This window comes from Motacilla alba, chromosome 6 (assembly GCF_015832195.1).
Source record: "Motacilla alba alba isolate MOTALB_02 chromosome 6, Motacilla_alba_V1.0_pri, whole genome shotgun sequence".
NCBI classification, from domain to species: domain Eukaryota; kingdom Metazoa; phylum Chordata; class Aves; order Passeriformes; family Motacillidae; genus Motacilla; species Motacilla alba.
Window position 1 is genome coordinate 22,810,638 of NC_052021.1, and position 23,293 is coordinate 22,833,930.

The 23,293-nt window shown below is 41.3% G+C and overlaps 1 protein-coding gene across 11 annotated transcripts in view; it reads right to left on the reverse strand.

Annotated features, from left to right (window-relative positions):
- Window positions 1–283: 283 nt before the first annotated feature.
- Window positions 284–23,293, reverse strand: part of BTRC (beta-transducin repeat containing E3 ubiquitin protein ligase) — a 115,448-nt gene continuing 92,438 nt past the window's right edge. For all 11 annotated transcript variants that reach the window (XM_038141746.1, XM_038141741.1, XM_038141751.1 and 8 more), the window contains 10 exons: window positions 19,030–19,216; window positions 15,267–15,363; window positions 14,246–14,383; window positions 13,647–13,765; window positions 11,061–11,310; window positions 10,281–10,399; window positions 5,966–6,076; window positions 5,283–5,361; window positions 1,707–1,900; window positions 284–685 (listed from right to left, as the gene is read on the reverse strand). In XM_038141746.1, coding sequence (XP_037997674.1) covers window positions 1,739–1,900; window positions 5,283–5,361; window positions 5,966–6,076; window positions 10,281–10,399; window positions 11,061–11,310; window positions 13,647–13,765; window positions 14,246–14,383; window positions 15,267–15,363; window positions 19,030–19,216 — 1,262 coding nt within the window. In that variant the 3' untranslated portion in view covers window positions 284–685; window positions 1,707–1,738. The remainder of the gene's footprint in view (window positions 686–1,706; window positions 1,901–5,282; window positions 5,362–5,965; window positions 6,077–10,280; window positions 10,400–11,060; window positions 11,311–13,646; window positions 13,766–14,245; window positions 14,384–15,266; window positions 15,364–19,029; window positions 19,217–23,293) is intronic.

The following is a 23,293-nucleotide window of genomic DNA, read 5'->3' on the forward strand; positions in this document are numbered from 1 at the left end:
GACTACGACAGACATCCAGCTTCCAAAGGGTTAGCATAGCAGGCAGGAGAGGAAAGAGATGGATTTGGCTCATAATAGTCAAATTTCAAGGGTCCTCTCTCCACAAAAAATAAGTCTGCAGTCAGAACAGCCAAAAGCCGCAGGGAAGCTGGGGTTGAGGGGATGATGGTCTGGCTGTTATAAGTGTTTCTGCTGCTCTTCAGAGCTGAATGCTTTTTCAAAGGCCTAGCAATGGATATTCAGCCTGAGAGTAGCAGCCTCCCCACCCACCCACCCTCCCACCCACCCTGAAGTGACTCTCAGCAGGATGCACTGTGGCTGTAAGTCTTCTGCTTAACAGCAAAGCAACACATTCTGGCGACATCTTAAATATATTCATAGGACATTGGTGACTGGGCTTGGAGGGGAATCAAGTGGAGTAAAGGGAAGAGTGAACATGAAGAGGGGAATGAGGGAAGAAAGGGATGGGAAGGTTTAAAAATGTTATTTGTTCATGAAAGATAAAAGTCATCTTCTGATATAGCAGCACTTTAGCAGTCAGCCGCGCTGAGTAGACCCTGTCTGAGATCAACCGCATGCCAACTTTGTTCCAGAAACAAGTCTGAGAGCCTCTCTCTTCAGCATGTATTGGTTACGTGGATAGTTCTTTTGTCCTGGCATTTAAATACTGCAGCTTAAATGAGTCCTGGGAACAAAAAACAGAACAAACCAAACAAACCCCATTCATATTAAGCCTTTTAATGATTTAAAATAACATCTGATTGACCAGAGTGTTTGAGAAAATCAAGATCTGACAGGTCCAGAGCATCACTGTACAGTTACCAAACAGGACATGGGATGTGCCCCATGACAGAGCACTTTCATGGGAAAATATCACTGTGGACACCCCTTTGCAGAAGCCTGTCAGCCCTTCTGCCATTCTTGTCTCTTATGTTTACTGCTATTAACAGTAATTGTGCATGTACCCACCCACACATGCAATCATGTTATGCCACTTCACTCATATGCATCAAAGTCACTCTACAGCTGACCCAAACATATGAAACATTTTGTACTCCCCACACTGTGCTGGCCAAGACAAAAGGTGATGAGCAAACCAACCAGGCTCTGATATGAATAATTTAACATCCATGCTACGCGAGAGAGAACAAGGGCTAGGCTCTATCCGTAAATTATTTTGCACATTGATGCATCTCGATTTAATTTGCCTGGGCTTGTGCCTCAGTGTCTTCTCCCCTAGCCAAACTGTAATCTTGAATCAGCTTGCTGCAGTGAGGAGAATGGTCATCACTTCAGAGGGAGGTTCTTGGCAAAACCCTCCTGCCTGGTGACAACTGCCCAGGGTCAGGCCATCTGCATCCTCTTGTTAGGCAGCAGCTGCTCTACTCGCTCTGCAGAAACCCTTCTTCCTTCTGGACAGCAGTATAACTGATTTAATTATTGATGATGATGGACAGAGGAGGAGGAGGAGGAATTCTTCAGGGGGAGTCATAGGCACCACATGTCACAAATCCTAAAATAAAGTCCCTATTCTAAGGTACCAGAACAATTCCAGTCCTTTTACAGGACACTGTAATTACTGTATAACCAAGATGACAAACACTGCTAAACCCAGCCAGTTATTTAAACAGCAGGCTCACACTACATTCAGTGCCACCTTTGAGCCTCACCTTATTTTTAAAGGTTTGTTGTTTTTTTTTTTTTACCTGTGCGAGTGTGAGGTACGGTGTAGTGTTATTTATCTGGAGATGTAAGTGTATGTTCTGGACGGGGAACGAGTGGATTCTGCCTGGGCAGCTGGGTCATTCAGGAAATCCCAGATGAGGATGGTGTCATCATGTGAGCTGCTGACGATCTGGAACTCATCAAACTGAAGTCGAAAGACTCTTCCAGAATGCTCCTGAAATGCCAGTGGGAGACAGAGCATGTTACTTTGCAAACCACTTGGCACCTGGGATGGAGTAGGGAAGATGAACTTGGGCTTGATTTTAGTGTCACATTAATTTGTCAGTAAACCCCAGATGACACACTGTGCATCACCATCACAGAGCATAAATTAAACCCTCCGTCAAGGAGAAGTCTGAGTACAAGGAAAATATCTGAGTACTTGACTTGCAGGAAGTTTACATTCCAGTTGTCCCACTACTCCTTAAATCCCAATATTAGAAATACACTGTGCAGAACAAACCAAACTCCCTCCCCACATAATTCCATCTGCTGGGCTGACAGGTGCACTGTCTTCCTTATTCCATGGCAAAACTCCTTCCTGAAATTACAGCATTCCCAGGTCCAAAAGGTTACAGGGTAAGAGATGAGAACTTTGCATTCAAGACTCGGCATTGTTGCCACTGCTGAAGAGAGCACAGCTTAACACTGGAGGACACTAAGGAGCCTGTTGTAAAGTCCAGTGACACAGCAGTCATTCCTCCTAAGCAGTTCTAAAAATATGATCTAGAAAGGGCATTCTTTATAGGCAGTTTGCATTCTGCTCCGAGGCTGACTGGAAATGGCATGACAATTTGGCAAGAGTTCAGGCCACAATTAACAGGAGGCAATGGCAAGATCCTGGATTTCACAGAGCAAATCCACTCTGCTTTCACTTGTGTGTTGCCTATTTTCTCTTGGTGCTCATGACACTCCAAGAGCAGTGGCTTCCTCCTTAGTCACCAGGGAACAGAAACTGTGCAGTGACAGTGAGCCCTGTCTCTTCCATGAACACACATTTCTCTTTAGTGCTCACACATTGTAAGAGGCTTCTGAGGGTCAGGAAAAAAACATGTCTTAAAATACTTTTAACACTGAATCTACAGGTTTCTCAAACATTTAGGCAAAAGAGAATTACTAGTTACTAAAGGGGAAATCTTTGTCTTATAGTACAAGACTATAAAAATGCAGCTCAGTTTACAAAGTACAACAGATGCTTTAAAGTGAATTTCTGAATCTTTAATCAAAATTATCTAAAAATAAATGCAAATGTAAGCCAGATTCTAAGATAAATTTTTTAGAATTTCTAATCAATGGAACCTTTTTGATCTTCTAACTTTGAGTTTGTTTTATAAACACCTTATGAGTTTCTGTCTTCCCACTTACTCTTAAGGGAAGTGTTTTTCCAGATTTGTGTTATAGCAGTAAAGAAGTTCTTCCAAAAAGTATCATTACAACAGTCAGATCCACTGATGGATTAGTCACAGAGATGGGGGGGGGGGGGGGAAGGGGGGGAGAAAGGGAAAGAGGGAGAGAGAGACAGAGAGAGAGACAGAGACAGAGAGAGAGACAGAGAGACAGAGAGAGGGGGAGAGAGGTACTTTCAAAAGTTCTTTTCAAAACTCTCTTTTTGATCCCAGTCACTGTGGTCTAAGTAAGGCTGCCCTACCTGGACTGTTTATGTCATAAGGAAAGCTGAACCAGGAGCTTATTCTGTTCATGGAAAGCTTCTGTCAAATTCATGTGGCCACTGTTCCAGCTAACGGAAGACAAAACTGGAAGGGACCTGGCATGCAGCGAACATTTGTTATCTGTGCACTTTCCTCCTACTGTTTGAAAATTGAACACAAGCAGCAGGAGACTCATGATGTTCATTGTGCAGCCAGGTTTAATTTTGGAGGATGAGGGAAGAGGAAAAAAACACCAAAGCATGGGTAAGCGGGTATAAGGACACCCTGTTGTCATAAAAGTCCTAAAAGCACTGCAACAGCTTCCTCTGCTCCCCACCCTGCTTTTGGCCCCCTCCATTGCTATCAAACAGGGATTTATGAGTATCCATGTGTTGAGATTCCTACAGTGTTTCCATCCCATCGCTTCTGATTTATAATATAATTAGCTGGGGCACTTTGGCTGTCCACTGCTGGAAAAAGCAGAGGAAATCACATCAGTTAAATTAAGTCTACAGGTTACTAGGCACACATTTGTCTCAGGCTGGAGCAGAAACACTACTAATACCGAGTTTAAAGTCTTAGACTCTCAGAATAGGAGCTCATGGGCACAGAGTTGTTGTTCCACAGCTTGGAGCTGGGTGACCAATGACAAAGGGCTTTTCTGGATTTCAGCCATGAAACTATTTGCACTTCTATTTGGCTAACAAGAAGTTTTTTCAACATAGCACCTGCGGGCATCCAAAGCTCTCATGGACTCTGGTCCTGTAGCTGATGGTCCAAATACATGATTGGAAAAGGGTAGCATGACTTAATCATCTTACTGCCTGTCAGCTGAGTCCCAGTAACCTCACAGCCTACACCAAATGTGATGTAAAGTACTTCAGTGAAATCTACACCAGGAGCAATTCAGGTGGTTGATGAGTGTGCACAAGGTCAGCCAGCACAGCTCAGCTGGTGAGAAGTAACCACACTTTTAGAGAATCACACAGCCTTGGTATGATCCTGCTTTAGAGCACAGACTACAGTCATGAGCCACAGTAGGAAAAGTTCTAATATATACCTGAATATATACTGAAACACTGCCCAAACACTTTCAACCTAAGAAATAAAACCACATAGTACTTATTTTTCAATGAGATTTTGGAACTGGTTGAAATCTTGCTTTATCCCCAGCAACAGTGCCCTTTTTTTGGGTTGAATGTGGTGGAAGAACACTTATTAGAATCACCCCAAAGCCTTGGCTGTCCGGGCATTTTTCTCACAATTCTCCCACATTATTCTAGGACCAAGAAGAGCCATTTTTAAACATGACTGTCAATGTTGTTAACACTCACATAATGACATTTTAACCACACCATCATTGACCTGCACTAGAAACCAGTGGACAGCATGAAAACAGTAGTTGCTGTTTAACCATAAGGTGATTTCACTGTCTGTTTCTGTCCTGCTTTTTCTTTAAGCACCCAAAAGGCAGGGCAGTTAAATGCAATCCCAAGTCTGTTTTTGTTCCAGTTCCTCAAATTTGGAATGTAATATTTTTAAGAAATTTCATGCCAACGATTCAGAGAATTTAGTACTACATCATCAGGTACACACAGATTAACGTAAACCCACTAGCACATGGATTCCTAGGATGAGTTAAAAAATGGATTCAGTTATTAACTTCAAATCACAGAATAAAACTGTTGAAAAGCCCAGAGTGGACTGAAAAGGTCAGAGATTCTAACTTTTAATGCTTGCAAATTCACAGCTTGCAAAATTAGAAGAAGTTGGACACCCAAAAAAGCCAGACCCCTAGAAATTATTTCAAGATCCTGTAGACTGGGGCTAAACTGACTTGAGTTTTCACAGCTCAAGATAGCTCTGAACAAGCACACTTTTCTCAACACTTCTATCCAAAGCTCTTACCACAAGGGTTCGCAAGCAGAGGGTCCCTGCTGGAGCACGGGGATCCAAAGCAGCCACAAGATCCCATACTTTAATTTTCCTAGTGGTGAAAAACAGACAAACACCATGGCTCTGTTAAACAGAAAAGAGCAAGTACTCACAAAAAAACCCAAAACTGTTAGTACAACTTAGTTAATACACCAGTTTAAGGAAAATTACAGCAATCCTTGGGCTCTTGAGACCTGGTTCTTGCATTTCCCCTTTGTAAAGTTTATAGAACTTAATGGGAGGTAAAAATATGCTGTCAATAAAGCAAAACACATAAAAAGCAGGTGGTACTAACTAACAGAAACACATGGGAGTGCATACAACTAGTCTGTAATGCCAAATGGTCCTGCAGACAACCACAGATGGAAAAGATTGTTCTTAAAAGTGGTTGAGCTGGAAGAAGTTTCAGGTTGAGTCAGTCAGATATTCTTACCAAGCACAAGAACCGGACCACATGCATCAAATCACATGGACTTATTTCAAAAGAATAATGAAAGCTATGCTCTATAGCATGGTTCTCATTTACTGGCCATGAAAAGGTCCTCTTAGTATGACAGAAAGAGAGTCTGTATTTATATGGAAGATGCACAAAGTAGAATGGGAGACACTGAGACAGACAGGAAGATGCAAAGCACTGACTGCACTGGTAACCTCACCCATCATATGCCCCACTGACTATCCTCTTGTTATCAAAGCGTATGCATCTCACCAACTCTTCATGGCCTTCCAGTACTCGTAAACATGCCCCACACTCTATATCCCACAGCCTGGAAGAGAGTACAAAGAAGCATTAAGAATTTTAATTAAGAATTTAGCATTGCAGTGAAACATTGTGTCTTTGCTTGTAAACTCGGAAATAAAGATTATGATGGAACAACAAAGAAGAAACAAACTACACTCATCACTCCTTTTCCCACAGTTACATGGATACATGATTTTCCACATGACCCTATGATGTTACAGTAACACATGGGAGATGAGTTACAAACCAGTTGTGTCCAGTATCTACAGCTCTAGTAACACAGGATATCTCCCAGTTATCTTCACAGTGAGCCTCACTTTGTTTTACTGAGGTTCATAGCTTGTAAAAGTGTTGTGCCTTGGTTTTAAGATATTAAGAGAGGGAGACTTACTAATCCCCTTGGCAGCTTGTTTCAACTGATATGAAACATATTGGCACGTGCCCCTTTCTGTTGCCCTACATGCCCATTTTGGATTTGTAGACTTCCATCAGACAAATTAAGTTATCAATATAGTGGTGAGAGGTACAAGAATTAGCAAGACCTTTTCCTTTGTCATTTCTCCCCCTGAAGGTATGTTTAATCTGAAATCCAGGCACCTTATGCATAAGCTAAAATGGATGCTCTATCTTTATTATTTTAAATGCATTTTTTTCTTGCTTTCAAATAACTCCCGTGGTTCTATGTGAACTGTTTATAATAATACAGTATTTTTATAAGTTCTGGCACCCAAACCAATATACAGTAAGAGGCCCAGCAAGACATTATTCTCTCAAATGTAACTATTCCAGAGTTTCAGCTTTTGTGATAGATTTTCAGCATGGAGAATAAATTAAAATACATAATTTTTACACTTGCACACTACGTTGAAAAGTAGTTAAAGGCTTCAAACAGTTATGAAGTAAGTCTATTTGTTTTCCATACATTTGCCAGCTCTTTGACATGACTCCCAATTACCACGGATAAAAAAAAGATTACTTGCTTACAAGAACTGAAATTCTTTGATGTGTATTGTCTAGAGGTGTTCCATCTCTGGCTGAGACATGCTCTGCTCATACAGCAGTCCTGTAATAGCAGTATCTGCTCTGACTCCCTGACACACAGCAGAAAGAAAGCAGTCACAAATGTTCTCAAATGCTCATTCAGTAAGTGCTCTGACTGGCATGAACTTCACTGTAGTGAGAAATCTGGGGGTTTGTGGGATTTCTCTGGGTGACACATCTTGAAGCAGCTTGAAGTACACATCTTGAAGTACAGCTGCTGAGAGGTCAGTCACTTTTTCTTGAGAGACAAAGAAAGAGATAAACCATCCCCATGTATTTTATTCCTGAGGTTCCCAAGGGAATAATCCAGATCTGGCTGATGTGTGCCCAAGGCTGGTGGATAATGACTGCAGCTGTCTTGCCACAAGAAGTTGCTCTCACTTTGGACAACAGAGGAATGAACAGAACGCTTTTGTCACTGTAGAACTGAGAAAGGATAGGTCTATGCACATGTTTGAAGCCAACAAGGAGCTCAAAGTGATTCTTCAATCTGTGAAGTTGATCTTTCAGGAATCTGTGAAGGGCCCAACAGTTTTCACTTGAGTACAGCACACCAGTCAAGGTCAGAGCAAGCAACTCCATGACAAAGGTCAGCCAAAAGCACTCTGGCTGCTAGAGTGCATTATGTCTCTCAAGGACTGCAAACAGGATGGACAATGCCAGACATTAACTGGTGCAGAAAGGTTTGAAGAGCAATCTTGTGCCAGGAACTTTTGTGCCATGTGTTTCCATTCCTTGCCATTGATCATGAAATTGCCAGCAGCTCTGGGAGGCTGCATCACACTAACTCAGGCCTGTACTTTCAGGTCCCAGTCTGAGGTTTTATCTGAATGGGATTACAAGAAGCGATCATGTCCCTTGTCACATGGCAAATGGGCTTTCATGTACAAAGGGGATAACTGCTATTAAGAGTAGAGTCTCTCAGCAGAGTTGGTGCCAAGGGTCTTTCTCAGATTTGATAAGTTTCTCTAACTTCAACTTTTTAAAATATTCAAATGAACAAAGAGTGAAAGAACTAAACTTAAGGCTTGAGAACAAACTGAAAAAAATCACTACAATTATGTACACAGTTAAAAACACTACCACTGCTCTTTCATATAACTTTGGGAGAACTTCTGGAAATAGAGGGAGGTCTGCAATTATCCCAGCCTTTAATTCATTTGGAAGCAGAGCAGGGAGATGTACAGAAGGCAGGTGAGTCTGAATCCCCACCTCCTAGAAAGAACGCTGTTGTCTAAACAGATTGGTATCAGATCCTTATGTGTGCACATCCTAGAAACAGACACATGAAGACCAATCACTCATTAAAAACTTAACCCAAGATGATATTGTCTAATTTTATTTTCTTGCCCTAAATTCTCAGAATTCTCTGGTTCCCTTTTTTTCTACACTTTTTTTTTTTTTTTTTTTTTTTTTTTTTTTTTTTTCCCCCTCTGTAGCAATTAGGAACTTTGGACCTAGAAGCTAAGATACCGAAGTGATTGGATTAAACTTGATGGACCAGTTTCTGCTAGATGGAAATTAGCACAATGAGAGTGATGTCTATGTAGCAGGTGAAATTTCTGGCCTAAATCAAAACCTAAATAGTTTTTCTATGTCTCAGCTACTCCACATGTCCTCAATGTTTGCAGTTGCAAAACTAGAAATCACAAATTCATCTTTTGGAAAAAACTTCCCCTGCAACTGAAGAATAATGGGCTTTTAAGTTCTGTATCAGCTTGTACTGAAGTCCAGCACACAACATCTGATAGTGGATTAAAATCAAACCAACAAAGCACCAAGCCATCCACAAAGATGACTTAGGAACCTTTTTCTTAATCATCCTTCTACTGACTTGTGCCCTCTACTAATGGCTGGAAGAAAACTGTCTTTTAGCATTGAGTAAGTCTTTTGCCATGCTCACAACTGCTGCTAAACTTGACTTCCATTAAGATTCAATGTTGACATTCCTGAAATTCTAGCACAATTCATCTATTAAGTAGGGATTTTGTCTAATGCAAGCATAAAAGTAACTGTATTCCTGTTTAGCATTATCACTATTTTGACATTTATTTTTATTAGCATTGCGTATTTAAGAACCTTCCCTAGCTGCTGTAGCATTTAACTATTTCTTGCTCTACTTCTGTGGCCAAGTTTCATAGTACAGCTGCAGAGGTTTATTTTTTCTATTTGAGGAGCAGTTCTCAGCAGTGGTGCTGCTCCTTCACAATGCCTGTAACACCTCTTCCATTGATTAAGAGATGGAAGTTTTAGCTCTCCTGGTCATGCTCTCAGACAGCGCTGTACTAAAATCTGGTACAGTGACCTGGCGATGTCAACCAAGGCACCAGTGTTTTTCTACAGAATGCAGAGCAGGTAGAGGCAGCATGTTGCAAATGAAGTCCACAGGCAGACAATAACATGGATCATTCTCGCTGAGGAAAAAGTACTTCTGACTTGTGAAGGGTTCCTGCTTAGGCTGTCCAGCTTTCAAGTTTCACCAAAAGGCAGACAATTACTTTAAAAATGGCAAAGGGAAAGGGAGGTTGCTGTTACTCCCATTTCCATGACAGAGCCATTTTTTTATATCACATAACTAATACTCAAGCTTGTTCCATACAACCTGAAGTTAGTAGGACATCCCTCTGCCAGCAGCTGCAGGATGTAGGGAGAAATTCTGGTTTGTGATATCAGAAAGAGTTAAATCTCAGACTGCAACCAGGGCAGCTGGAGAAGTGCAAAAGGCAGCAAAGTGAACTTCATGCTCTAAACCAGCTGTTCCAAACTTAACCCGGTGCCAAGTACCACAAGAAGAGTTTGGCGAGAGCCCAGGAGGATTTCTGCAGAGGATTAAATGCCTCTTACTGCAAATCTGACCCCTTTAACTAGACACATAGTCCAATTAAAATATCACAAGAGGACATAGTAGAAAGTGGTACTTGCCAACTCTTTCATACACCAGAACTGTCAGAGCAAATGCAACTTGTTGATTAGTATGGGACTCTTGAGATGTAGCGGATGAAAGACAACACAGTAAAACAGGCTTCTAATATCTCTTTCCAGTAGTTCCCAATGTTCTATACGAAAGAAAGTATATTTCAAAGCTGACAAGGGTACAGAGCACTTCAGCTGCCTGACCTCAGCATGTCCCAGGGCACCAGGGACAGCGTGCTTGCACAGAGCCCTGCGATGGGGAGTTTGTCTCTCACCTGATGGTATTATCTGAAGAGCCGCTCACTACTAGCCTGTCTCTGTACTGCAGACATGCAATGCCTCGTTTGTGGCCATTTAAGGTGCGCACAAATTCGCAGGTACTAGTGTTCCATACCTGTGACAGGAAGGGGGGAGGGAACCACACAGAGACAAAATTATTACGAAGAGACTAACAAAAGATGGTGTCTGTATGATAAATAGATGCATCCAGCATGCTCTTAATGAAGATGCTACCATTAAGACTGGGAAAATCACCCCTTTGATGACCTGTGATTATAGTCTGCAACTGATAGCAGGTTGGGTTACTGTACACAGATTTTTTCCACACGGTATCAAATTAGCTTTCAGGTTTAGCATTCTTGGGCTGTGATTTTGTTTACACACGACATAGACTCTCCTGAGGTTTAATGCTGCAGGCTGGGATCATAGCAGTAACACTTAAGTGTCTCCTATCCACTCACCTTCACTTTTGTCCCCCATGCTGCCCTCCAACAACTGTTTAAATGACTGAACAGGTTATGGAAGTGGTCAAGTTGAAAAAGAACGTAGGAAAAAAATGTCCTTTTTAACTGCATCTGTACCTGGAACTGATTTGCCATAGGTTCTGTAAATGAGCTGTGCCAGCTCAGCTGAGGAGGGACAAGTGCAAATGAGCAGGAGGAAGAACCCTACTTCTAAGGGAAGATCCTGCCAGGGGCCATCTTCCCCGTCTGGTCACTGATCTTTGTTAATAAATACCACAGAGCAGCAAATAAAAAGCCTCTGAAACACCTCACCTTTATAGTTCTGTCACCTGATGCCGATACAATGTACTTGTCATCAAAGTCCACTACGTTGACGGCAGCTCGGTGCCCTACGAGCACCCTCCTCAGGGTGATGTCTGTTGGGGAGGCCATGTCCCAGACGGCGATGGAGCGGTCCTTGGAACACGTCACCATCATGCCGTTGTTGAAGCGGAGGTGCAACACGGCCTCGCAGTGGTGGATCAGGGTATTCAGCATCTCGCCCGCGTTCACGTCCCACACTCTGCAGGTTCACATTTCAAACCAGAGAGAAGAGAGTTAACAACCTGCTCTGTGAATTTGCTGCAGAGCGAGAGAGGGACAGGGAGAGGTAATTGACTCTCTAGCGATATTAGAGAAGCAAACACCACAAGTTATATCTACATCTATTAAATAGTTCATTAAAAAATGTATTAGATAAACCTGTTGATTATGTGTACATTGAGACAGTCCAGCAGCCAAAAACCCTGCAATGCAGTTAACATCATAAAAATAATGTACCCAGGAAAAAAGCATTCTTTAATTAAGGGAATTTAATGCAGAGGAAAGGTAGAAGACTGATGTCTTTAAAGACTGGTGTTTCCTGGTTGTGCCAGCCTATTATACACTTCATTTCCAGCCAGTGTGGAGAAGTTCCCTGACAGGCTTTATTTTTGACCTCTCTCACAGGACTATCAGCTCAAGTGGTAATTTATACAGAAGCAGAAGACAAGACAATTCTTTTCAAACAAATCCAAGTAATTGCCACATGTTGCACCATGATTTGCATTTACCCTGTGGTGCATCTGGTACACGGTTACATTCCAGGAATGCGCTGAATACCCAAATTAACACATAACATTTATGTCAATTTAATGTTATTGGAACCAACTGTTTCAACTGAAAGATAATTTAAGATGCAAGTCAGACAAAAGCTTCATACAGAACTTTTAGTACTTGAAAGGAAAATTTTAAACCTTAAAAATATTTATTTTGGGCTATTCTGTTAGCAAACTTCTTTTTGCCCTCCATAATGAGATTTCTTTTGGCACTATCACACCTGTATCCCAGATACACGATATGAAAGCAGAAAATGGCTGTATCATCAGGCACATCAGACCTCGCAGAAGTTAAAACTTCCTGCTGCCAATAAGGCAAGCAGTAAGAGAAGGCAAGATGTGAGAAAGACTTCTAATGTCTTATTTTCTAACTTATGGAAACTAAAGTGCATCAACTTATAAACTCTAAATGAGAAAGAAAAACACATTCCAATTAGAAAATGCAAAGGAGAAAAAACTAAAGACCTAAGCCATTAACATACAAACAGTTTGCAGACAGGGTTGCCAAACTGAACAGGAGCTGGAGACCCACTGACTTCTTTGGACAAGTGCATCCCTGAGATCTCAGAAGCATTAAGAGCCCATCTGTACTGTCTATTGGATGAAGCCTCTCTTCCTGAGGAGACCCAAGGATAAAAGTGATGTATCCTATGTGCCTCTGGGGTCTGCACAAACATTTATAGATACAGTGGGAGACAAAGTACTCCTGGGCAAGTAGCCAGTCTGCAATTTGGCCTGCCTGGCCTGATACGGAAAATGACAGTGCTTGCTACAGAAATCAGCCTCTCCTTTTGCGATCTGTTTAGCCCAGTGCAGTTCTCACATCACCTCCAGGCAGGCAGTGTTGCTGAAATTCTGGATTCCTATGAATGACAGGACCCCAAAACCTAGCAGAACTGCAAGACTGCATGCATCACATGTCAGGAATTCAATTTAATTAGCTTGACAATTCTACTATTAGCTTAACAACGGTAGTTTACACAAGCACAGAGGAGCTTGCAGCCATAGGAATGCATGCTAATAGCTCCAGAAAAGGCCACCAATGCAGCTTTTTGCTGTCTAACTTCACTACATGAGCATTGCTTGTACTCTGACAAGGAGGGGGTATATAAAAACATGGAGAAGTCAGACCTGCCCCTTCACATCCAAGTTCATATTGCAATTCATTATCTCATGCGTGCCTCTATTTACACTATAGGTCTTACACTCTCTGGTATCCTCTAATATGACTAGTGGACTTCACAAAAGCACAACATGCACCACAAGTGCTACCTTGAGGTGTCCAGTCTGTTTCTGGAGACTTGAAGGAAAGCAAGGTTAGAAAGACTGAATGAAAAGAAACATCATGCTGAAATTTAATTCAAAGTCATAGGATATCTAGTCATACGTATTTTGCTAGAATTAAATGACAATGGATGACTAAACCTTCTAACTTGCTTTGAAAACCTCAACTCTTAAAAAGTTACTCTCAAAGAGAATTTATAACATTCTCAGGGAGTGTCAAAACATGCAAAACCTTGGTGAAATGCCAGATGGCCTTCTTAAGTCACAGTGACCTTGACTTGCCTTGGCTTAGATTCTCATTTCTCCCTGATAGCGATTTGCATGGACATCTGATAAGGACAGCCCAATGCTGAACAAATATGCTGAACTACTTCACAAACTGCTTGTACAGCACACATTTAAGAAGAGATCATTTCAGCAGCTTGCAAAGCTAAAATCTTAAGAGGCAAACAGAAAGGTCCACATCACGGGCACACACCTGACTGTTGAGTCTGAAGATCCAGTAATGATCACCCGTTCATCATACTGGAGGCACAGGACAGAACCCGTGTGGCCGGTGAGAATTCGCTTGCATTCCAACGTATTCTTATCCCAGATCTAAGACAGCAAACATTCAAAACTGGACAGTTCAGTGAGGTTTTCATCTTTTAGCACTTACTGGTTTGACTAGACTGTTTTTCACTACAGCACATCTTCCATGGTGGACTTAGAACACCGTTAGTGGCATCTGCAGAGTCTTCTACAGGCTCTTTGGTGCAATACATTGACATCTTTGATATTACTGGCTTTACTACGAATATTGGTTTTACCTTTCTCACTAGGATACAGGGCCCAGTAATTACATAGCCTGTAATTACTGCTGGACAGAAACTCTGCTGGCGAAGCCTGTCTGTCTGAAAACAGGGTCTCTCTAGCCAGATAAAAGAGTAGCTGCTGTGCAGGTGGGAGATGGGGGAAAGGGAGGGAGAAGGCCAGGTTACTAACAAGAGACTGGGTAGGTGTCATTGAAATTAGGACACTATTATTTATGGCACAGGCACTCCGAGCCATTAGTATGCCATGATGGAGCATTCTCACCTTAATAGTATTGTCTCGTAGGCCGCTTACTATCTTCTGATCATCATACTGTAAACAATAAACCCCTTTGCTTGTCTCACTTCGGCAGTGGATCCTCTGTAAACTGTGCCTTCCACACCGCCAGTTCGACTCTATTGTCTTGAGGAGAGACAGGAGACAAATGAGATGTAGGAAAAAAAAAAAGCACAGAACTATCTCCCCTTTTCTTTGTTTGGTTTAGAAGGCAGCAGACACTTTTCTTTATGCTTTTTTCGCAATCAGGCCCATACAATGACACAACTGCTTCCTAGAATACATGTAATAAAACAAATTAAACAGATAATGCTTGGAAAACATACTGTGGCTAAACTGGTCTGTGCTGTTGGGAATGGTGAGGAAAAAGTAACCTAAAAGCCTTTTTCTATCTCCAACCTTTAGCCCCTTGTGACTCAACAGCTAAATAACTGAAGAGAAAGTCTCAGTTGAGCTCTAAATGCATTTACAAACTTGTCACAACAGTGCCCGAGCACTGCTTCTGTCGTTAGGAAACAACCAGAACATGCCATTTTGCTCACACTAAATGCAAGGCAAACATGCTCAGCTGCTTCCTGTTTCCCTGAGTCTTAGGACTGCAGACTTTAGAAATAATACACTTTCCTCCTGCCTCAGTTCTTGATATCTTCCTGTAACAGCCTATTAGGTCTCATTGCACCAGGAGGAGCAAAGTACCATGGAACAGAGAAAACCAAGATGCTACAGTGCTGCTGTGGTATCTGATGTGCAAAGTGTGGAGACTCCACCTGCAAACAGCTCACTGAACAATCCAACTCATCCTCTGTCTAAAGGAGAAGCAGGATCTTTTATAACTATCCCAGATCTACAAACTCCAGACAAACACAGACATGTCAGATTTAATGAAATATTACACTGCAACAGAATATCCCCAGAATTACATCATCACGAATAAATCACGAACATTTGAAAAAAACAAAACAAAAAAACCAACACTGAAACACCACCGTGTCTGGCAGCTGTTTCTTACCTCTATGTCCTGTATAATTTTGGGGTAAAGTGCTCTGTAGAAGGAGTTGGGTGGCGCAGTTCCATCAGGAGGTTTATTTTTAAATAGATATTGCCCCCTGGAAGACAAAGAACATTTCCATTGAACACAAATCATCTTTCAGCATTTTGGAGAAAGGTCCTCCTGGCATTTTACAAATGGATAACCACTGCTGACAGATTCATAGTCAAACTTAATTTACTAAGATGGGATGGTTCCTTGTTTGTTTGCCCTGCAACATGTCAGTGTTGCATTTTAACACTGAAGTACCCAAGAAAAATCTGTGTCAAGTAACTTGGGGAAGGGAAAGAAATTCTCTATTTTGGACATGGGCCCATTGAGCTCACTAAGGGTTGACAGTGGTTCATGCTTGCAATACTCACACACATTATCAGAGGTCACCTTTAAAATAAAGCATGCAAAACAAATGAAAGAAGCCAAGGAACCCTCAAATTCACTACACATTCAAGGCTAGCTTTTATCTGCATTAGCAGGAACAGTATCAGTTTGGGTACACGGACATTTTACTCCTACTACTCTGTGCTGGTAAGCAACACCTCATCTGTGGTGCCTCCCTCATCTCAACACTGATTTGGAATACTCATATCCCAAGCTAGAGTTTTGTTACCAAAAAAATCTGTAAACGGCAATCACTGCCTGCTGTGTAAAAAACTTTAATGCCTCATCCTGAAGTTAAGAAGCCACCAAACACGGTGTGGAAGCTAGTAAACCCCACCATGGGCGTACTAACTGCTGCTCTGCCTGGCAACATGCCTCACAAAATGGAGAGAGGCACAAATGCCTCTGAGTGTAATCCTGGCATCAGAGGCACAGAGTTTACACTGGGCCAGCTCTCCACTTCTCCCTCCCTTGCTCCATTACAGCATAATTAATTGTTCAATACTTCCTTGTGCATTTCCTTCCTGTCCTTTCCATACAGTACACCTCAAAACTAATTTCAGAGACAGTACATTAACTGCCCTGATACACTTGAACTAGAGAGATCACAACAATGAACCAAAATCTTTGGGTTGTAAGGCAATACCAAACTACAGGACTGGACAAGCAAAATGACAAATGCTCAGGAAAAGAACTTTTGATACTTCTTTAAATCAAGAATTCTAAGTACAACTCGAGAGAAAGGTGCTTTCATGTTTGGACAGAGGAATTACCTCTTTCTTCAAATATAATGACCAGCAGATGTGCATATGGGAACAAACACATGAAGATGGCACACATGGATGCAGACAAGCCACTAACTAGACAGATGCCTATTTACTGTGATCCCTGTATGCCTGGAAGTGCATTCATGAAAATTAGTATTACTGGCCAAGGAAGACAAAAACCTCTTTCAAGATGCACAGAATACCTCTGAGACATCCTGGAAGACTTGGGGCAGGTCTAGAAAAACCTGTGTACAAGCCTATGCGACTAAAAACCTTTTTATTCTTTTTAACTTTACTAGCTAATGTAACACAAAGTCTGGTTGCTCCCTGTAAGTTGTGCCCTGCTGCATGCATAGTCAGTTGTTTACTGTTCAGCTGAAGGATTGCTTGGAATTTCCATGGCATCCCAGTAGTTGTTGTGCTGTGGCTCTGGGATAAAAGGAACTATTGTTTGCAGGTTTTGATGACCAGCCAATTCAATCAGATGGACACAAGCATGCCCAGATTTTGGGCTTCTGTTTTATATTTCTCTAAATCTGTGTAACCCTTACTGCTCCCTGACAATCTGCCAGTGAAGGCTGCCATGCTGCAGAATGGGGGTGGGGGGGGTGGGAGGGTGTTCTGTTGTAAACCATGAGCTGCAAATGCTGAAATCAGACAGTTCATGGGCAAACTGAGGAGCTGTAACCAAATAACACCAGTCATCCATCATTCTAAACTGTCCAGTTAGTAATCTCCTTGTGCCATGCACAGAGCTAGCACTGATTACAAGCTATGAAGTTCTGTATGGCAGAAATGCAATTGCACTGAGCATTTCCCACCTGCATCTCCTAACCACACACTTCTATCTGTTCATCACAGAGATGGCCAGAGGGCAATCTGAAAGACTTGGGCACAACTTGCTCTCGTGTCAAAGTAACCTCCAGCACATAGCACAAACCTGAAGAAGATGTGCAGTAACAGGGTGACTGTCCTTGAGATGAGAAGCAAAATACTGCACCTGTCTTTTAGAAATGTCATGTATCTGTATGACCAGTATTTGGTGCTAATGTTATTTCAAAAGTGTGGAGGGAGCAAACCCCAGTGATTCCTCAGCAGAAGACACTCAGTTGATTACACCGTGCTCCAAGAATGGAGTATGGGAATTGGGAAGGGTCTAAACAGAGAAAACCAGAAACAGCAAGAGGACAAGACAACACATCATTATGGTTGGCTAGTGCAGCCAAAACATAGGAAACATGCTCATCTTCCAACATGGAAAAGATTACTGCAAAAAGGATAATGAGAAACTGTCCTGTTTATCTGTGCAGGTTAAATGTAACAAGTCAAACTGTAGCTAGGAAGACAACCTAGATAGCAGGAAAACCTCTCAAACATTCAAGTTAGAAGGAGTAAAAAAGTGAAACCATCGAATTCCTTTCCCAGGCATTGCCTGAGGAATCTCCATCAGGAGAGGATTTTAAGAACAAGTTAAGACAAAGATTTGGGATGACTTAAGAAAAACCTGTCTCTTGCTATGGGAAACAAAAAGGACTAAATGACTTCTCAAGCTCCTCTTAGGACCTACTATGACCTCAACAGTAGGAAGAAAAGATTGAAGTCTTGAAGAGAATAAGGCACTAAAAGAAATGCAAAAGTTACCACTGTCATGCTTGTGTTTATTTTATAGTCTTTAGAAACACTGCACTATTGGAAGCAGATCAAAGTAGTATTTATTTTTAAAGAATGTCTCATAATCCTGATTTACTTGCCTTTACTTCCTGAGACAAACAGTATAACAAAATTAACCATAAACCAGGAGTCTTTGTTTGCAACTCTGTATCTTTTTCTTTTTAATAGCAACCAAAATGCCTGAGCTGTCACTTTTATCTTGTTTATGAAATATTCATACCCAGTTTCCCTTCTGCCAACATCCTAGGGACACCCTTGGAAAAGAAAATTATGTATTAAAGGGTGCACCCCTGAGAGAGAAAGTTCTAATGAAATGTTAGCAGAGCAGCTTCAAACTTGAGTGAGACCTACATTGTAGTAAGGCTATTCCAGATGATTATTAACTAATCTATCTGCATTTCTAAAGTCCCCTATTCTCCATGGTACCTACCCTCAGCTTCCAGTTTGAAAATTAAACAGATATCTAATAGAGAAAATCTGCTGAGGAAAACAAACAGACCTATCAGGAAAGAACTCATTCATAGCACATGCTCCCCCACTGCCACTCCTGAAAAAGCTCTTCTGCTCTGAACTGCTGACCGGTTTAGGGTTCCCCTGAGGCACACACAGCTTCTTAATTTGAACTGAAAGACAGCTGGGTGTAAAAATCTCAGTCTGTATATCTCACTTGTCACGGTGGGGTAAGAGCATGATCAGAAGACGAAGTTGAACAAAAAATCCCCCACGTTGCCACACAGCCAAATGTGGCAACTAACTCCCCAATGGCTGATTTTTGGTGTAAGCAACTGTCAGGTTTGGAATCAACATGATGTTTCAGTGCTGAATAACCCTCTTCAAATATGGTTTGAAACACACAATCCCTGCTGTCCTGAATGGGGGCACAAGAGGTGAAGATTCAGTTTCCTTACCATCCTCTCCTCTCTGACAAACCCCTCCACAGGGAGTCTGTCCTGACCATTCTCTCAATGAGCTTCTTCCACAGCATCCCATCCGACGTCACCCGGTACCACTCCTTGCACACCAGCTCAGCAGCACACAAAGATTTGGCATCCAGGTATGACAGAATGTTCTCAGCAATGTGATCCAATCCCCGAGCTGGGGGAGAACAACAACAACAACAACAACAGAAAAACATTATTTGCTGGACAGACAACTCCCCCTGCTAGTACAAAGATACACTCTCCTTCCATCTCCTCTTCTGCATGTGGAGCTGGACAAAATGCACAGAAGAGCATTTGAAGCTAAGTTCAGGAGTGGGCAGTGTTATCCAACTTCCTTTGGATATAGCACAACAAGTCATTAAAAATAATAAAGAATCCAAGAAGTCATTCCAATCTACTTCGATGGGTTTTAGCACTAGGGGGATATTCTATGGCTGGCATTTCCAACTCAGCAACGCAGCCCCCAAAATCTCTCTATATTAGGACCATTTCTCATCTCACTGCTACAGCTGTTCTCATGTTGCAATGGCTCAAAAGCTGTTTTTGCTAAAGCAGTAGCTTTTAAATGTAATGAAGAAAAAAATATATATTCCCAATGTGTACCCTGAAGGGTAGTGGTACCTTTAGACAGGGGGGAGGGAAGGATATGCAGATGCACAGGGACGTCAAGAGGGAAGGAGAGGCTGTGTAAGGAGAAAGTGAAGCAGGTTTGCTAGTTTCATTTATTTTAGTGGGTGAAGGAAAAATATGCACCAAAACAATATCATTTGCAAATACTTCCCAGTGTGAATACCAGGACTGGCTTTACTTCAGCACGACTGGAATGAAATGTAAAGCAATTGCCTGGTTAGCACCAAGCAGCTCAATGTAATGTCTACGTAGAGAAGGTTATGCTATATTCTTAACTAGATGGATGTAGTCAGTAAAAATGTGCCCTTACCAACTCAAATTTAATCACAATCAAGACTTCAGGAAAACAAGATGCCTTTTAAATGAGAAGTTGTGCAAATACAGCTTCTCTTGAAGGCTGTTTAATTCACAAGTGAGACACACCACTAAGAGATTATCTCTCTTCACAGGTTAAATTTCATACGCTTTGTCAAAGTTTAGACCACATCATCCCTCAGGCATAATGCTCAGTCCAAGCAAAAATGAAGCATGGCAGATTGGTATTACATGCATCTTCCCTCTGGTTCACACTTGGGACAAAGTTAAATACTTTTCTTCTTGCTTTTAAAACAACAGCCTCAAAGACTAGGCCCTACTTGTGAGAGGGTAAGAAAAAGCAGGAAGTACATTTTTACAGTCACATGTCTGGACTTTTGCAAACCCAAACTGGGTGCAACCAGCTGACTTTGATTAGAGTTCATGACACAAAAATGGCCCAACCTTTTTTCCTTAATGAAAAGAATCTCAAAAGTATCTCCCACTGCATGAAAAGGAGACAATTCAGCATGCCTCCTCCTGCTGCTTTCAAATATACTAAACTTAGAATACACTTTGGGTCAGACATTATGCTGAGCATTTTATGCTTCAATCTTTATGCAAAAAAAGGATTGAATGATACCAGGCATGACCAGAGAGTGGAGAAAGAGGTCTGACGTTTCTTATCTTTAGAGATGCAAAATTAAATGCCAACCTGCAAAATAAAAGCATCATCAGCCTTTATTATGTATTTATTCTGAAAAGACATGTACAACCACTATTAAAAAAAAAAAGTGTTTGTAAATTTAGATTGACTCCGCAGCAAACTGTGGAAACAGAGAGACAACGGTTTAGTGAATGTGAACAGGAATTTGCAGGAATTCCACAACTGGCAGGGTAGACACGGACATCCTGTTGCCCTGCTCTTGAGGCTTTGTGTAGAAACGGCAGATTTCCCAGTCTGTGCTGCTTCCAGCAGGCTCACAGACATTTACAGACTCACCAGGACATTTACAAATGTAAATGCCTGCCTCCATAGAATCCTTACAGGTGGCTTTAAGTCAGCAGAGTTACTGGATGAATTAATTTTATATATGGGGAACAACTGGTGGTTTTAGGAAGCAGGGCTACACTGCAACACCTGGGCACAGTAATCTTCACCCATGTGCCCTTTCTATTTCATCAGGAGCTGCACTTCAGATCTTGACTGCAATAAGGTGCTGTAACTACTGCCATGTCCTTAAGTCATCCTTTGCCATTGATACTACACCCTCTGCAGCAAAAGAATACCAATGGTTTGGCCTCACCTCCTCATATTTATGATAAGTGGATGGGCAGAGCTATTCTAGCCTGGTTGAAAACTCAATTTTATTATTTTGTTTCTTAGGAACAGCACAACTCACTGAGGCATGTATCTAACAAAGCACTGCTTCCTTAAAAAGGGAAAACACTGCTCACAGAAGATTTTGCTAAATGGATGTGAAACACGATTAGCCCTTCAGCCCTCTGAACCAACAAGAATGTTTCAGCTATTTCACACATGAAATCCTTATCAAAATTGCTTTCCTCATAAAAAATGTTAAATAGCTTGAAAATGCTAAGCAGAAGCCTTATTTTTTTCAGAAACTGAACAAACTCTGTTAAGTACACAGTTAAGCTGTATTTTTCCAACAACCTTAATTCTGTTCAAAGTACTGGGAAAATAATCTGAGCCAACTTTACTCTATATTAATAACACATGCCCATGATCTAAAATTACCTTTAATTCTGGTCATTCCTTGGGACTCTGCTAGGAGGACAGAGATAAGATGCCTCATGATTTTGAAGTAGCTTTATTGTTTTATTCACTCAAGGGGGAGAGCAGGAGACAGAATGAAGTAGTAAAAATGAAACCAGAGTACTGAACACTTGAGAATTTCAGAAAGCTAAAACATACTTACAGAGTTTAGGGGTTTTTTTTTCATTATATGACTTAATTTAGAATTTTGGGTTCATCACTTTTTCCTAGCCAGTTTCTTACCTTCCTCCCTTCCTATTCCCTTCACTAGAACCTGCTTATACTCAGGACACCCTGCACAGACTGCAGAGTCTGCACCAGTGCAATTCCTTGCCATTAATTTTCTCCCTCAGAGTGGTATTCACTAGGACATTTGCACTTTGTAAAATGCAAATTGATGCACATACATTATTTACATACACATTTTCCCCAAACTATTAAAATACTCACATATTAGCTGCTTGATTCCTATTTATTCTGCATTCTGATAGAGTAAAATCAGCTGCTTCCTGGGCAACTGGGAATAGGCCAGTAACAAATATGGTATGGCTAGGAAATTTGGAGTGTCTCTACAGGTATTTATAGCACCTTCCCAAAATTCTGAGAAAAAGCCCTGTAGGAAGAAATTAACCAAGTGCAGTGAGATGTGTTGATTTCATGGGATGCTTTCATGGGGTTCAGTGGAGAAAGACCTGGAAAAATTGTGTAAGCACCCACATGTATACTTCCATTTTAATAGTGGGGAAACCAATGCAGTTTCCAAACACTTCCTATTTTTCTGAAACAGAGCAGCTCCACGAGTTATAATGCTGCTGCAAGTACAAGAAGATTATTGCCACTGGACTACTAAAAACTAACATAAAGCAGGTACTTAGCATAACTAAGATTTTTTTTTAATGCTACAATAGCCATTTGATTACTGGGCACAATGAGCTTAAAATCCAATGAGTTTACCTATTTAACTTACCAGCAAAACTCCTGCAGTGCCTTTATGCTTTATACAATTCACAGTTAAACATGCTTTTTTCCATCTTTTAAGGCTAGAATTTGTATTTCATGTTGACAACTTCCTTCTGAAGAATGATCAACTGACTAGACAGATCAAATTGCCAAAAGTTCAGCACTTCTATAAAGGTATCCACAGAATAAGCTTTTGGCAAGAAACGCCTCTCTTCAACTGGCTCTTTAGAGACAACACCTGTACCATTTCTTGCTCAGGTCCCTCTCAAACTGAGGACCTATGGCATGGGAATGCTAATCTATTAATCTATCTATTTATCTATCTACAGAGGTATGACCTGATGCTATGAAAAAATATGAGCTAAAGAGACAGGAATTTATGTTTGGTTCTGAAACTCTATTGCTATATATCTGATCTCTCACCACCTTAGTTTTCCAATCTCGAAGGCAGGGGGGATATAAAACTGCATGTACACTACTTTGTGCACTCATTCTGTGAGATCTGCCCAATGCCACAGTTGAGAATAGCTGGGATAATATTTTTAATGGAAAGCACTACAAAGGTGTAAA